General features: G+C 43.1%; 1 protein-coding gene across 1 annotated transcript in view; it reads left to right on the forward strand.

Annotated features, from left to right (window-relative positions):
* Positions 1-10,770, forward strand: part of FSTL1 (follistatin like 1) — a 60,562-nt gene extending 49,792 nt beyond the window's left edge. Inside the window, exons 8-11 of the mRNA XM_059163951.1 lie at positions 904-1,016; positions 1,349-1,459; positions 5,099-5,175; positions 8,037-10,770. Coding sequence (XP_059019934.1) covers positions 904-1,016; positions 1,349-1,459; positions 5,099-5,175; positions 8,037-8,081 — 346 coding nt within the window. The 3' untranslated portion in view covers positions 8,082-10,770. The remainder of the gene's footprint in view (positions 1-903; positions 1,017-1,348; positions 1,460-5,098; positions 5,176-8,036) is intronic.
* Positions 10,771-14,049: the final 3,279 nt, after the last annotated feature.

The raw sequence follows: 14,049 nt of genomic DNA on the forward strand, positions 1-14,049 counted from the left end.
CTGTCCTTTTCTGACATTATTCCAGAATAAATATTAATCAAAATGAACCCCTCAGAAACTTCCAGTATGATTCTAATACATCAGCGAGAATTAAAAATAGGAACAGCACCTCTTTTGTTCAGAAGAAATCGAAAGCATGAAGCCCAGATTCTGCAATTCATGACCTTAGCAGTTCATGACCTTATAGTATAATACCTGAAAATCCTTCAGATTTTGATAACTTGAAATTAGATAATATTTTACAAGTTCAATGTTTGATCTTCCTAACATCCCAGTGAAGAAGGGCTCCCTGTCCTCGTTTTACAGATGAGAAAACAGGCTCAGAAAAGTTGAAGAGCTAGCTCAAGGCCATTTGGGTAGGAAGTGATTGAACCAGGGCTCAAATCCAGGCCAAGGGGAGCATGAGGGAATTGGAGTTCTGTAAAACTTTTCTGAACATACGTTTCTCTTTTTGGAGTAGTGATGGTGATGATGCCTACTTGAACTCCATCGCACATTCCATTCCTGTCATCTATTCATCTCCCTTCTGTTTTGACTTCCCTAGTGTGGCTGACCTGACCAATACTGTGGGGAAAGGCAGTTGCTCATGGAAGGTGCTGCATAGGCAGTAAGAACATTTGTCAGTCAAAGTGGACAAAACCTTTCAGCAAACTTCAGTCTTCTTGGGCAGAACATTTGAACCATGTGAATGATCTGACAAGTATACAAAATAAATGTTGGATGCTCACAGGAGCCAGGATGGATGATGCTTGTGGAAAGGCAGTGCAGAAAGTTCTTCAGTTAACAGTTGCCCCCTTGGCCTCCTCTGGAGGCCCCAGGAGTATGTGATCCCGATGTTTTGTTGCTTTCTGTGGGAGTGAAGCTGAGGTCTTGCTGATACATTTCTCCTGTGTTTTGTTCCAGAGGACTCTGTGTTGATGCTCTCATCGAACTGTCTGATGAAAATGCTGACTGGAAACTCAGCTTCCAAGAGTTCCTCAAGTGCCTCAACCCGACCTTCAATCCTCCAGAGAAGAGTATGCTTCACCTAAGAAATATAAAGCTGTAGGGAATGGGGGCCTTTGGGGAGGGCCAAGAGAGAGAGACTTGATGAAATTTTGCAGAGCTTGCTAAGAAAATTCCCTCCCACAATTTCAGACTGGGCCCTAGCCCATCATCAACAAGCTGAGCATGTTTGTTGATCCAAAAATCTTTGGATCGATGATGTCATTTATCCAGTTATGTTGCCTCTGAAGGATAAGCAGAAGCAGGTCTTGTCTGGGAGAGGGGTAAAGTGCATAGAGAGTAGCCAGCATGTCTTGTTCCATCCTCACCCTAAACCATTGCCCCTTATTTTCGGTCCCAACAGAGTGTGCCTTGGAGGATGAAACCTATGCAGACGGAGCAGAGACCGAAGTGGACTGTAACCGTTGTGTCTGTGCCTGTGGAAACTGGGTCTGCACAGCCATGACCTGTGACGGTGAGCTGTCCCTCAGGCAGAAGGAAGGCATGGCAAGGAGAGAGCTTCCTTTGTGAACTCAACATAGGAGAAGTCTAAGTGGGGATGACAGAGAAGAGTCATCCTAGCAGGGACTAGGAACAAGGAACAGACTCCAGTTGTCCAGTAGTGTCTGAAAGCCCCGTGGGCAGCATCGAGGGCAAAACACTTCTGCCAGATGCATTATGTTCAATACTCGTTCCAGAGGTGTGGCAGCAGAGAGGCTTAAGATGCCAGGCAAGATCAAATGTTGATATGAGACTGGCCTAATCATGATAGAAATAGTAATAATAATGATGATGAAAGCAAATACTTAGTGAGAGCTGTGTGCCAGGCACTCTTCTATGCACTTTACATATTAACCCACTTAATCCTTAGGACAGCTTAGGAAATCCTCTGTGTAAAAGACTCATGTGGTTGGAAGACAGAATGTCTCCTCCTTGCCATCCACACCCAGCAGAAAAAGGAGAACTGTTTACAGGCCTTCTTTGAATTAACAGACTTGGGTAATCCCTAAGAAAAAAAACTTGAGTATGGTCAGGGTGAGTTGAAGAGATAGAGACATCAGAGAGTTTGAGGGACCAGAGCAGAAACCCCATGGCGTGATGGAATGATGCCAAAGATCAAAAGAAATGCTTACAACAACAAAGGCAGTCCTGAGAGGAAAATATATAGCGGTACAAGCCTTTCTCAAGAAACAAGAAAGGTCTCAGGTACACAACCTAACCCTATACCTAAAGGAGCTGGAGAAAGAACAAGAAAGAAACCCTAAGCCCAGCAGGAGAAGAGAAATCATAAAGATCAGAGCAGAAATCAATGAAATAGAAACCAAAAAAACAATAGAACAAATCAACGAAACTAGGAGCTGGTTCTTTGAAAGAATTAATAAAATTGATAAACCCCTGGCCCGACTTATCAAAAAGAAAAGAGAAAGGACCCAAATAAATAAAATCATGAATGAAAGAGGAGAGATCACAACTAACACCAAAGAAATACAAACTATTATAAGAACATACTATGAGCAACTCTATGGCAATAAATTTGACAATCTGGAAGAAATGGATGCATTCCTAGAAACATATAAACTACCACAACTGAACCAGGAAGAAATAGAAAGCCTGAACAGACCCATAACCAGTAAGGAGATTGAAACAGTCATTAAAAATCTCCAAACAAACAAAAGCCCAGGGCCAGACGGCTTCCCGGGGGAATTCTACCAAACATTTAAAGAAGAACTAATTCCTATTCTCCTGAAACTGTTCCAAAAAATAGAAATGGAAGGAAAACTTCCAAACTCATTTTATGAAGCCAGCATCACCTTGATCCCAAAACCAGACAAGGATCCCACCAAAAAAGAGAGCTATAGACCGATATCCTTGATGAACACAGATGCGAAAATACTCAACAAAATACTAGCCAATAGGATTCAACAGTACATTAAAAAGATTATTCACCACGACCAAGTGGGATTTATTCCAGGGCTGCAAGGTTGGTTCAACATCCGCAAATCAGTCAATGTGATACAACACATCAATAAAAGAAAGAACAAGAACCATATGATACTCTCAATAGATGCTGAAAAAGCATTTGACAAAGTACAACATCCCTTCCTGATCAAAACTCTTCAAAGTGTAGGGATAGAGGGCACATACGTCAATGTCATCAAAGCCATCTATGAAAAACCCACCGCAAATATCATTCTCAATGGAGAAAAACTGAAAGCTTTTCCGCTAAGGTCAGGAACACGGCAGGGATGTCCATTATCACCACTGCTATTCAACATCGTACTAGAGGTCCTAGCCTCAGCAATCAGACAACAAAAGGAAATTAAAGGCATCCAAATCGGCAAAAAAGAAATGCTTAAATGGGAGCCAGGTCATAGGGAAAAACAAGCACCATTCAGATTAGAGGAAAGAGAGTGAGGGTGAAGCCAGTTCTAGACTGAAGAGTCACACTAGGTTTGAGAAGAAAGGGCAGTTGGTAGGAACCAAGCCCAAAATTTACACCAGATGGGGTGAATTTAAAATTATATCTTTAAAAAACTGAGACAAAAAAGAACAGGCTGGTCTTAGGATCATATTCAGAAAGGTCAGGAAAGACGGTAACCAGGAGAGAGGTCAAGGACCCAGAAAAGGTGGTTCTAGATAAGAAGCCTAGGCAGCAGCAACAGTACAAAATGAGCTCAGACCTGCCAGGGGATCCCTAGTCTGTCATTGCCCGAGACCAAGTCTCTTCTCCATGTGGGAAAGCAAGAAGCCAATACAATTCCAGAGACAAATGGAAGAGTGGGAAGAGGCTGCTTAGAAACTAGAAATCCTAGAAGTTGCTGGAAGTCAAAACTAATTCAGCATAGCCAGGCTAAGCACACTGTAGCTATTGAAGCTAAGAGAGAATGTCTCAAAACTCTACCCAGCATGCCTCAATCAAGAAGCATCCTACACTTATCTTCCCAAAACCCCTGCGGTAGCTCTCAACACTAACTGTGCCTGCTCTGGTTTTGGAAGGGTAGCCATCCATTTCCAGGACATAGGCAATTGTTAAATAGCTAGCTGTCATACAGAATAAGCTTGATCATCTGGATAATAAGCCCCATCACACATATCAGACAAAACCCAAATGACCGTCTCCATGGGACAATGCCTATTTCCACAGCCACACTGGACAGCTCATCCTCCCTCTCCAAATGGCCCAGGTACACGGCTCTCTATGGGTATAAACAGCACTGGAAATGGGGGTGCCCCAAGGTGAGCCTCTCTTGGTGTGTGGGCCATGGATCTGAGAGCACACTGCAGAGGCAGCATTCCAAAGTCAGTACCCGAAAGGCAATCTGGTCTTAAATCACAAATTCCAATGGAGCAAAGAGAAAGGTGGCATCAAGATGTGAAACCAGGGGGAGCCAGAGGGAAACTGCCATGAGGGGCAGATTAATGCCAGACTCGAGAAGCATGGCGGTGTGGTGTTTCCTCACAACAAACACTGCTCGGTAAACATATAGATTCCATCCCAAACCTACAGAATCAGAATCCACAAAAGGGTAGCTTGGGAACCTACATTTTTAGGATGTATTCTATGATTTATTATTTATTTATTTATTTATTTTAGCCACCCTGTAAATTTGGGAAACATTGCTTGTTATAGTGCTTATCAGCCCGGGCTGCACATTAGAATCACCTAGAGCCTTATAAAATCCTGGTGCCCAACAACAGTTAAACCAGAATCTAAAAGTAGAATTTAAACAATGGTATCTTGAAAAGTTCTGCAGGACATTTTGCAGGTGTGGGAATGGTTGAGAATCACTGGTCTGTAGTATCTCCTGAGTCAGGACCCAGGTAACTCCCCATAGCTTTCCCTTCCAGCCTGCCCTAGCATGACTGCCCCGGAAGTGGGGGAAGAAGACACCAAGTGCAGAGGCCAGGGGAAAGTGAAAGAGATTGATTTGTTCAGTGTTCCTCTGAAGGTGTCCGTTGCACTGGGACACTTCATATTCACAGAAATGCAGGCAGTTCACCCTTCCATAGGTTAATGGGAGAGGAAATCAAGACCCTAAAAGGTAGCTCTTGGTGGGATTCTGAACTGGCTTCTCTCAGTGTTACCAGCTCTGAGCTTTGGTTCTTCTTACAGGAAAGAATCAGAAGGGGGCCCAGAGCCAGACAGAAGAGGAGATGACCAGATATGTCCAGGAGCTCCAAAAGCACCAGGTGAGTGGCTGCCTCCATGCTGAGTTGGGTTCTGCTGCTGCCATTCGGCCCTTCCACCATTCAGGTATTGCCTAATGCTACTGGAGACCAAGGAGCCACTCTGGTGCATGCAGTAAGTCCTGAATGGTAAACCCACAGTATCAAATCATGATCTAGATAGTTCCCTGATAGAGTCCCTCCAGGGTCCCGCAGGTCTCAGCAGATATAGGCTACAACTTGGTAAATTGCTTTATAGGTAAGAATTAGGCAGGTAGTGATCTGTAAGTTGGTTGACAGTGGTTTGCAAATAAGTAGTGTTACTGTTTCCTATCACGAGCAGTGCCCAAACCCAAAGACTAGGAACTCCTTGGGGGCAGTGAACAGAAAATTAGTGAACATGGACCACAGCAGAAAGGATTTGTTAAATGCCAAGCTATCTAGAGAACAGCCTGGGATTGACAAGGCCAAAGTACTCAGAGGTTCTGCTTCCTGGAGACTTGAGAAGATAATAAATAAAAATTCTGCTCAGGTGCTGTGTCATTAAGTTGAAGGACTTCCTGGGAAAAAGGCTCTTGGCAGAATAGGGATTCACTGACATACTTTGGTAAGGGCTGGAGGGAAAACGTGAATATGTGTAATGGCCTGTCTTCCCGCTGGCTTATAGGATATAGGTCACCTATCTGCAGACTGGGTCTGGTATACAAGCCTTCTGTCTGACTTAAGTTCTGAGGGAATGTAACAGTCGCAAGAACTGCTGTTGTGATGAAGTATTTGACTTGAAAATAATTATTAAGTGCTCAAAAATAATAATTGCTCATATTAGTGGCTTTTAACACACATTTTGTCACCATTGTCACTGATAATGTAGAATCTTCATGTCAGTTTTTTAAGCCAAAGCAGAAGCTCCTGGCCTTCTATTTTTCCATATTTCATCAGCCTTGAGTCTCCAGACAAGTCCAACCACATAAAAGAAAAAAAGAACTTAATAGGAATTCCTTTCCTCTGGGGTGGGGAAATGATCAGAGTAGACAGTGGGGAGTGAATTATAATAGCTCACATTTTTATGCCTTTTATGTGAGTTCCCTCAGAAAGTAGACGCTAAGTCAAGGACTCGAGTACAAATAGTTGATTTAGCAATCCTAGGAGACACCAGAAGGGGAGTTGGGAAGCAAGCCCAGGAAAGGAAGGAAGCAATAAAGAGTGTATATCCAGGCATGTTACCACTGTGGGCGGGTGGTGCTTAGTCCTCCTGCGGAGGGCTGGGACCAGAGCTCCCGAGCCTGAGAGGGAAGGGAGCAGGAGTATTCCTCCACAAACTCCCCAGCCGCCGTTGGCGAGGGCCGCCACCAGCAGCATGAATTCCCGAGCATCTCTGGCCCGCCAGCATGTGTGGGCAGAGCAGGCTCCAGCAGCCAGAGAAAGTCTCAGGCAGAGAGGTGCAGGTGCTGGCAGGAAGAAGCCATGCCAGTACTGAAACACTAAAGGGGCTACAGATGGGAAGCCAACAGTGTCTGCTAGATGCCAGGCACTGTTGTTTTTTATTGCCTAATTAGTTTTTTATTGAGATATAATTTATATACCATAAAATTCACCCTTTTGAAGTATACAATCCAGTGGTTTTTAGTATATTCACTAGATGATCAACCATCACTACTATTTCCGGAACATTTTCATCAGCCCAGAAACCCCAGGCCCATCAGAAGTGACTCCCCATTCTCTCTTCTCCCAGCCCCTGGCAGCCACTCATCTACATTCCAGCTCTACAACTTTGCCTATTCTGGACATAGACAGACAAATGGAATCATACACTATATGTCATTTTTGGTGTGACTTCCTTCACCCAGCATAATGCGTTCAAGGCTTATCCTTGTTTTAGCATCAGTCAGTACTTCACTCCTCTTCATGGCTACATAAGATTCCATTGTATGGATAAGCCACATTTGGTGGGTCTGTTCACCAGCTGACAGATATTTTGGTTGTTATCCCTTTTCGGCAATGATGAATAGTGCTGCGGTGAACATTCTTGTTCAAGTCTCTGTGTGGACATACATTTTCAGGTCTCTTGGTTCTGTGGGGTACAACTGCTGGGTCATATGGTAACTCTGTGATTCATCTTTCGAGGAACCACCAGACTGTTTTCCAAGCGGCTGTACCATTTTACGTCCTCGCCAGCAGTGTTCCTGTTTTTCCACAAACTCACCGCATTTGTCATTGTCCCTTATGTTCTCTTTTAGCCAGCCCAGTGGGTGTGAAGTGGCATCTCATTGTAGTTTTGACTCGTGTTCCCCTAACAACTAATGATGTTGAACATTTTCTCATGTGCTTACTGGCCATAAGTAAGAATGGCTTCTTTGGAGGAATGTGACATGTTGTAAGAGGTGGTCCTTTACTACCCTCGTCTTGTAGATGAAGACACTAAGGCACAGTTTTTATAATTTGCCCAAAGTCCCCCAGAAAGGAGTACATCCCTGACTGAAGTTCAGACCATCTGCCTCCAGAGCCTGTTGTCCTTAACCCCTCTCTGGACAGGGATTTTGGCACATCTTGTAGCACTTGCATTTAGCATCCTTTTCTTCATCTTTAAGATGGGGATAATCGTGTCTGACCTGTGATTTCATAGGCATTCAAATGGGCTCAGCTCTTAATGACAGCCCCTATGCGACCATGTCAAAAAGAACACATGATCTTTGCCCTCAAAGATTTATATGGTATATAAATTATATCTTTGTTCTCATCCACGGAAGAGACAGACAAGTAACAGAACGAAAATTTAGCAGAAGCATGTCTCTGCCAATGCTGTATAAAATCTTGAGGACTAGATAGGTGCCAGTGATTTCTTTTTTTTATAATTCACAATGCTTATTTTCTCCTGCTTCTCAAAGGAAACAGCTGAAAAGACCAAGAAAATGAGCACCAAAGAGATCTAAAGAGGTGGCACCTGGGAAGGGTGTCCAGAGCCTGGCACCTTCTCTTCCACTTCCTCGCTGAGTCCAGTATATGCAAGTGTCTGCTACAATCGCCCAATCACCAGTATTTGCTTGTATAGCGATGAGTTTTTATTTTGTCTACTTGTTTTGCAATAAAGGAAATGGGGGTGGATGGCTAGGAGGGGCAGGGCCATAGCCTTCATTTCTAGGAGTGCTTTGAGAGAAACTGTAAATGGTGCTTAGGGGCTGGAGACAAGTAAGGAAACTGCATCAGGGTTGGGAGAGGAGCGGACCCAGATCTGAACCCCAGTCTGCCACAGCAGTAAACACGCTACGGGGAGTGCAGGCAATGCTGGCCAGAACTTCAGGCTGCCCCAGAGCAGAGGCAGGGGTGGGGGTGGTTGGAGGCTCAGTGGAGAGGAAGGCATTCTGCATCCAGCCCCTCTCTGTCGCCATCAGCCTAACAGACCTCCAGCATCTGTGCTTCTCACGGCCCCAACCACTGCCTTTAGATAACGCAGCCATCCTTCCAGGTACCCTGTGTCCTTTAGACTTGGGAATTGGGGGCGGGGGAGTACATGCAAATGATGCAGATATTTGTCCACTTTGAACCCCTTAGAGACCAAACCAAATTTTTAAAATACTATTTACCAAAGGTGCTATTTTTCTGTAATACTTTTGTTGGCAAGTTGACTTCATTCTTCAGTTATTATCATTATATTATTGTTGCTGTTTAGTATTTTATTTTCTTGACTAGAAATGGAGCTTCTGTAATTATTTTTCAGTAGTCTTACCATTTCAGGGGTGGGAGAGTTTGGGGTTCTTTCTGGTGCAGGGACCGCTATAACCCAGACCCCACCAACCCTGCTACATATTTAGACGCAGCCCAGAGATCTGTCCCCCTGGCTTCCAGTGGATCGGCAGTCTGCCAGTGGGTGCCTCAGACAAGAAGCCAGGGGAATACGAAGCATCTCCATACAAAGTTTTTAAGGTCCAAAAAGCTAGTTTGTTTCCATTTTTTTCTAATACATTCATGCAAATCAGCATTCCAAAGGATGGAGACAAGTGCAGCCAAGCAAGGCTTAGCCTATCAATATACTCTTTGATCTACCACTAGCTAGGAGGGGGGACTTTGGCCCAGTCTCTTCCTATTTTGGAGCCTCAGTTTCCTCAGTGAACAAGTAGGATTAACCTTTCAATCTGATAAATTATAAATTCTGTGGTTCTGATAATTGGCCCAGAAGGATACAGGTTCCTATGATTTCCCTTCTCCTTAGGATAAATGAAACTTTACTGTTAAAACAAAAGGGTCTGACAGCTAAAAACAAGATGACCAAATCTGACCTCTGTCTCAGAGGCTGTGCTGTGATGTAGAGCTCTCTCGGATAAAGTCTATCCGGGAAGAGAATGAGAATGGGAAAAAGAACCCCTCCACTTACTTTGCCCTCACTTTTGTGCTCCATTCTTAACCTTCTTGGAAACAGAAATATCTTTCCCTTTCAAGATGAGGACAAAAGAATTTCACATTTTAAGGAGGCAGGAGGGAATGGAAATGGAGTCTTCAAACCATGATTGGGAGGAGGTCCATCATTCTTATCTTTTGGACTCTGATTATTAACCTCACTATTTACCATATATAAGATGCACTTGGAACAACAAAGATTAAACACTTGACTTGAGAGCTCATTTTCAGAAAGTAGATTACAGACTATGAGAGGGAAATTAGGTAGATCGCACTGCCCAGGTGACTCTGAGAAGGTTGCGCTTGAATGTGGAATTCCTTCTAAAGTTTCTTTGTTCTCCTTTAAAAGGACAGCATTCCATTTTGTTTAGAATTCTGAGCTTTTATACACATCCCATTTAAAAGGTCTTTTTGAGCCCCACTTGTGCACTCTGAAATGCACCCTTCCTGTCCAGTCACCTCGGAGAACTCCCAACAGCACAACTTGACTGAGTTTTGCCAGCCCCTGGACACTGAGGGCGAGGGCAGGAGTACCAATTTGTTTAAAGCAAGAAGCCAGAGTGTCTCCTCCCCAATTACATTCAGGACAGTGGTTGCAATCTAAGACTACCCTACCCTGCAACATGGAATCGCCAAGAATAACTCTGCATTCCACCTGTAAATAGGGCCGCTATTGTCTGCGCCATAGAATCACAGTATCTGATGACCCTTCATGGAAAGCTGCTAAGTAGCCTAGTTTGGGGAGCGTTGCATAGAGCTTTGCATGGAGCAAATAGGATTAAACCAGGTTCAGTTCCTCCAGCTCTCTACAAGCACGGGGCTTAGACTGCAATCTTCCCAGGGCTTTTTCGGTGTGTATGTGATTTTATTAACATATTACAGCATCTGTTAAGATTCAGTGTTCATGGAAACCTTTTCACGTGCCATGACTCTGGATTCCATCACTGTTTTTTAGAAAGCAGGTCTCCTCCACCTGCTAATAAGCCCATGTAGACAAATCTGAATGTCTTTCCTTTACACATAAATTTTTAAATAATCAAATCTCCAGAAGCAAATCTGAACAGGTTTCCGTTGCTTATGTGTTTGTGAAATGTATTTGTATTAGTAGGCTTCCATATTGCATTTAATTTGTTTTTGTAACTCTTGATTCTTTGTTGTTGTTGTTCCTTTTTTTTTTTTTTTTTTTTTTTTGGATACTATTGGTAAATAAAGAAATTAAAATAGTCACTGTATTGTTTTCCTCCCGTCTCCCCCACCCTCAGTCAAGACCAAATAAAGTTGTGAGAACATTAACCACTTACCTCATAAAAGCAGATTTGGTCTTCAGGAGCCTTAAAAGAGGCCTGAAGAGTTTCTCCTAATAAAATGTGGGAGGGAAGCCTGGGTGGCTCAGTGGGTTAAAGCCTCTGCCTTCGGTTCGGGTCATGATCCCAGAGTTCTGGGATCGAGCCCCGCATCGGGCTCTCTGCTCAGCGGGGAGCCTGCTTCCTCCTCTCTCTCTGCCTGCCTCTCTGCCTACTTGTGATCTCTGTCTGTCAAATAAATAAATAAAATCTTTAAAAAAAAAAAAAAAAAACATGTGGGAGTGCTGCTGGGAGGGCAAGTTTACTCAAGGACCAATAGAACAAGTTTATTTAAACAAATTCTGGACCGCGTATCTGAAGTAAGAAGGGATGAGAAGTCAGGGAGCGCTCCTATCCTGGGAAGAGGTTAAAGTAAATAGCTCCTAAAGCCCTTGAAGGTCTTATGAGACTGGAATGACACGCCGTGAGACTGGCTGCGGGTGAAACTGAGAGGCCAAGTAAACCTGGGAAAGTGACCCAGGGAGCCAGTCTCTGACTAGACAGCCTTAATGGCTTTCGTCTGATACATACCCCATAAGGGTAAACATTTCCAAGTGAACTGACTGTTGGCTCGTTAAAACCTTCTGTTCTGCTTCATCTTGGGGTCACATGACCAATACTTGCTTTCCACCTCCCTGTGCAAGTCTTACAGCTATCGTCTACTCCATAATCCCAATAATTCTGTCTTCCAAAATCGCTCATTCTGGCTGATGAGGCTTAAGCTTTCTTCATTTTAGTCCTATGTGGAGAATGTTTGCTGCTCTAAAATCAGTCAGATCACCTTGATTGGATTTGGGGTATCACTCAAGTGTTAATCAAATATTAAACACGGGAATCTCTGATTGTTTTTGCTACAGATTACTGGTCTCACTAATCAATTTGGTTCTTCAAAGTTTTATTCTCAGAAGGGAATTTAAAACCCAATTTGAAGAGTACCTTGTCCACCACTACTTGTAAATCCTGGCTGGCCTCTCACAATCTTCCTCCATGTTCTGGGAACACTCCTATTACAGTATGTGTGTGCTAGCAAGTGAAAATGAGTTAAAAATACCCTGGGGGCGCTTGGGTGGTTCAGCCAGTAAGCATCTGCCTTCAGCTCAGGTCATGATCTCAGGGTCTTGGGATCCAGTCCTGCCTTGGGCTCCTTGCTCAGCAGGGAGTCTGCTTCTCCCTCTCCCTGCAGCTCCCCCTGCTTGTACTCTCTCTCTCTGTCAAATAAGTAAATAAAATCTCTTAAAAAAATAAAAATAGCCTAAAAAGCTTAATTCAAATGGTTTCTTATCATCAAAATGTAATACTATGAATTGTGCAAATTAATACAAATTACTTTGATTAGCTTTAGTTTTAGAGCACCTGTATGAACCCCCATCAGTCCTCTCGAATTATCTCTGAAATAAGGGGGAGGTGGGAGGAAAGAAAAAGAATGAACAAGTGGATCGCTCCAAGCAGATGTCATCAGAGCTCCGGAGGAGACGCAGCATGGATGTGTGATGTGAAGGTAGGAACCCATGGGTGCTGCTGGGGGCTGTGCCATGATTAGAACACAGGAGGCATTCATGTTGCTGCCCTAATGAGAGGGTCTTCCTGTCAACAGAAGTCAATTTTTTAACACATTTCTTATTGAGAAAGTAATCTATGCACATGGCAAAACAAACAAACAAACAAACAAAAAAAAAAGTTGTGTCAAAGAAAATACAATTAAAGATCCATCCTCTTAGAAGGTGTGTACATTTATTGCTTGGAATTACCAACTGTCCTTCAAAGAAGTTGCACCCATTTACATTCCCACCAAATATATGGACACTGGTATCTATTTACCTACATTTTTGCAAACACTGTGTCTTTAAACTTTGGGCCTCTTATAGAGCAAAAGTGGTAACTTGTTTTATTTTAAATTTATTTTATTACTCCCTTTGTGAGAAAATCTCAACTTTCTGTGGATTATTGGCTCTTGCTTTTTTCTTTCATACCTTTTATTCATTTTTCTATTGGCTTTTGGTCTTTTCTAAGTGGTTTATAATAATCCTTCATATATTGTTATTAACCTTTTGTCTGTCACAAGGGTGGCAAGACATGGCAGTGGTACAGTCTCCAAACTATGGAAAGAACCACGATGCCCTTCAATGGAGGAATGGATAAGGAAGATGTGGTCCATATACACTATGGAGTATTATGCCTCCATCAGAAAGGATGAATACTCACCTTTTGTAGCAACATGGATGGGACTGGGAGAGATTATACTGAGTGAAATAAGTCAAGCAGAGAGAGTCAATTATCATATAGTTTCACTTATTTGTGGAGCATAACAAATAGCATGGAGGACCCTAAGGGGAGTTAGAGAGGAGAAGGGAGTTGAGGGAAATTGGAAGGGGAGGTGAATCATGAGAGATTATGGACTCTGAAAAACAATCTGAGGGGTTTGAAGTGGCGGGGGTAGGAGGTTGGGGGAACCAGGTGGTGAGTATTAGAGAGGGCACAGATTGCATGGAGCACTGGGTGTGGTGCAAAAGCAGTGAATACTATTACGCTGAAAATAAATTTTAAAAAAAAAATTAAAAGAAAAAAAAAGATATGGCTGTGGTAGCCTGAATAAAAGGTTAAGGTCAGAGATGAGGTGAGAATATGGTGACTTGAATTAAGATGATGGGCAGTGGGGATGAACAGAAGGTCCAGGAGGTAGCATTAACAGAAGTTGGGTATTAATTAGATATGAGAGTTAAAGAAGTCAAGAATGACTTCAAGGTTCCAGCTTGGACAACTTGGTAGTTATGCTATTTCCTGAGACTGGTAAGAGAATAGGAGAATGAACACGGCTAGGGAAGGAAGGAAGGAATGGAAAATGATGAATTAGATTTTGCACAGGTTGAATCTGAGTTTCCTAAAGACATCCAAATGGAGATACCTTGTGAGCAAGGTGGACAGAGGGTTTCTGGAAGAGCTCTGGGCTGGAAGTTCAGATCGGGTAATAGTGCAGAGATAGCCTTCCTTTGTGTAGACAAGATGGTCTATGAAAAATGTATCAAGTGAGGAAAAAAGGGAAAAAAATGTTGAGTTGAGAGGGTCCATCATAAAGAAAGATAGCTCTTTTGAAAAACTTGGGTTTGCCTATTTCTTCTGCTTCCTCATGGCATCATTAACAGAAAGTGTACACAGTTATAAATAA

Source organism: Mustela lutreola, chromosome 2 (assembly GCF_030435805.1).
Source record: "Mustela lutreola isolate mMusLut2 chromosome 2, mMusLut2.pri, whole genome shotgun sequence".
In the NCBI taxonomy this organism is placed as follows: Eukaryota; Metazoa; Chordata; class Mammalia; order Carnivora; family Mustelidae; genus Mustela; species Mustela lutreola.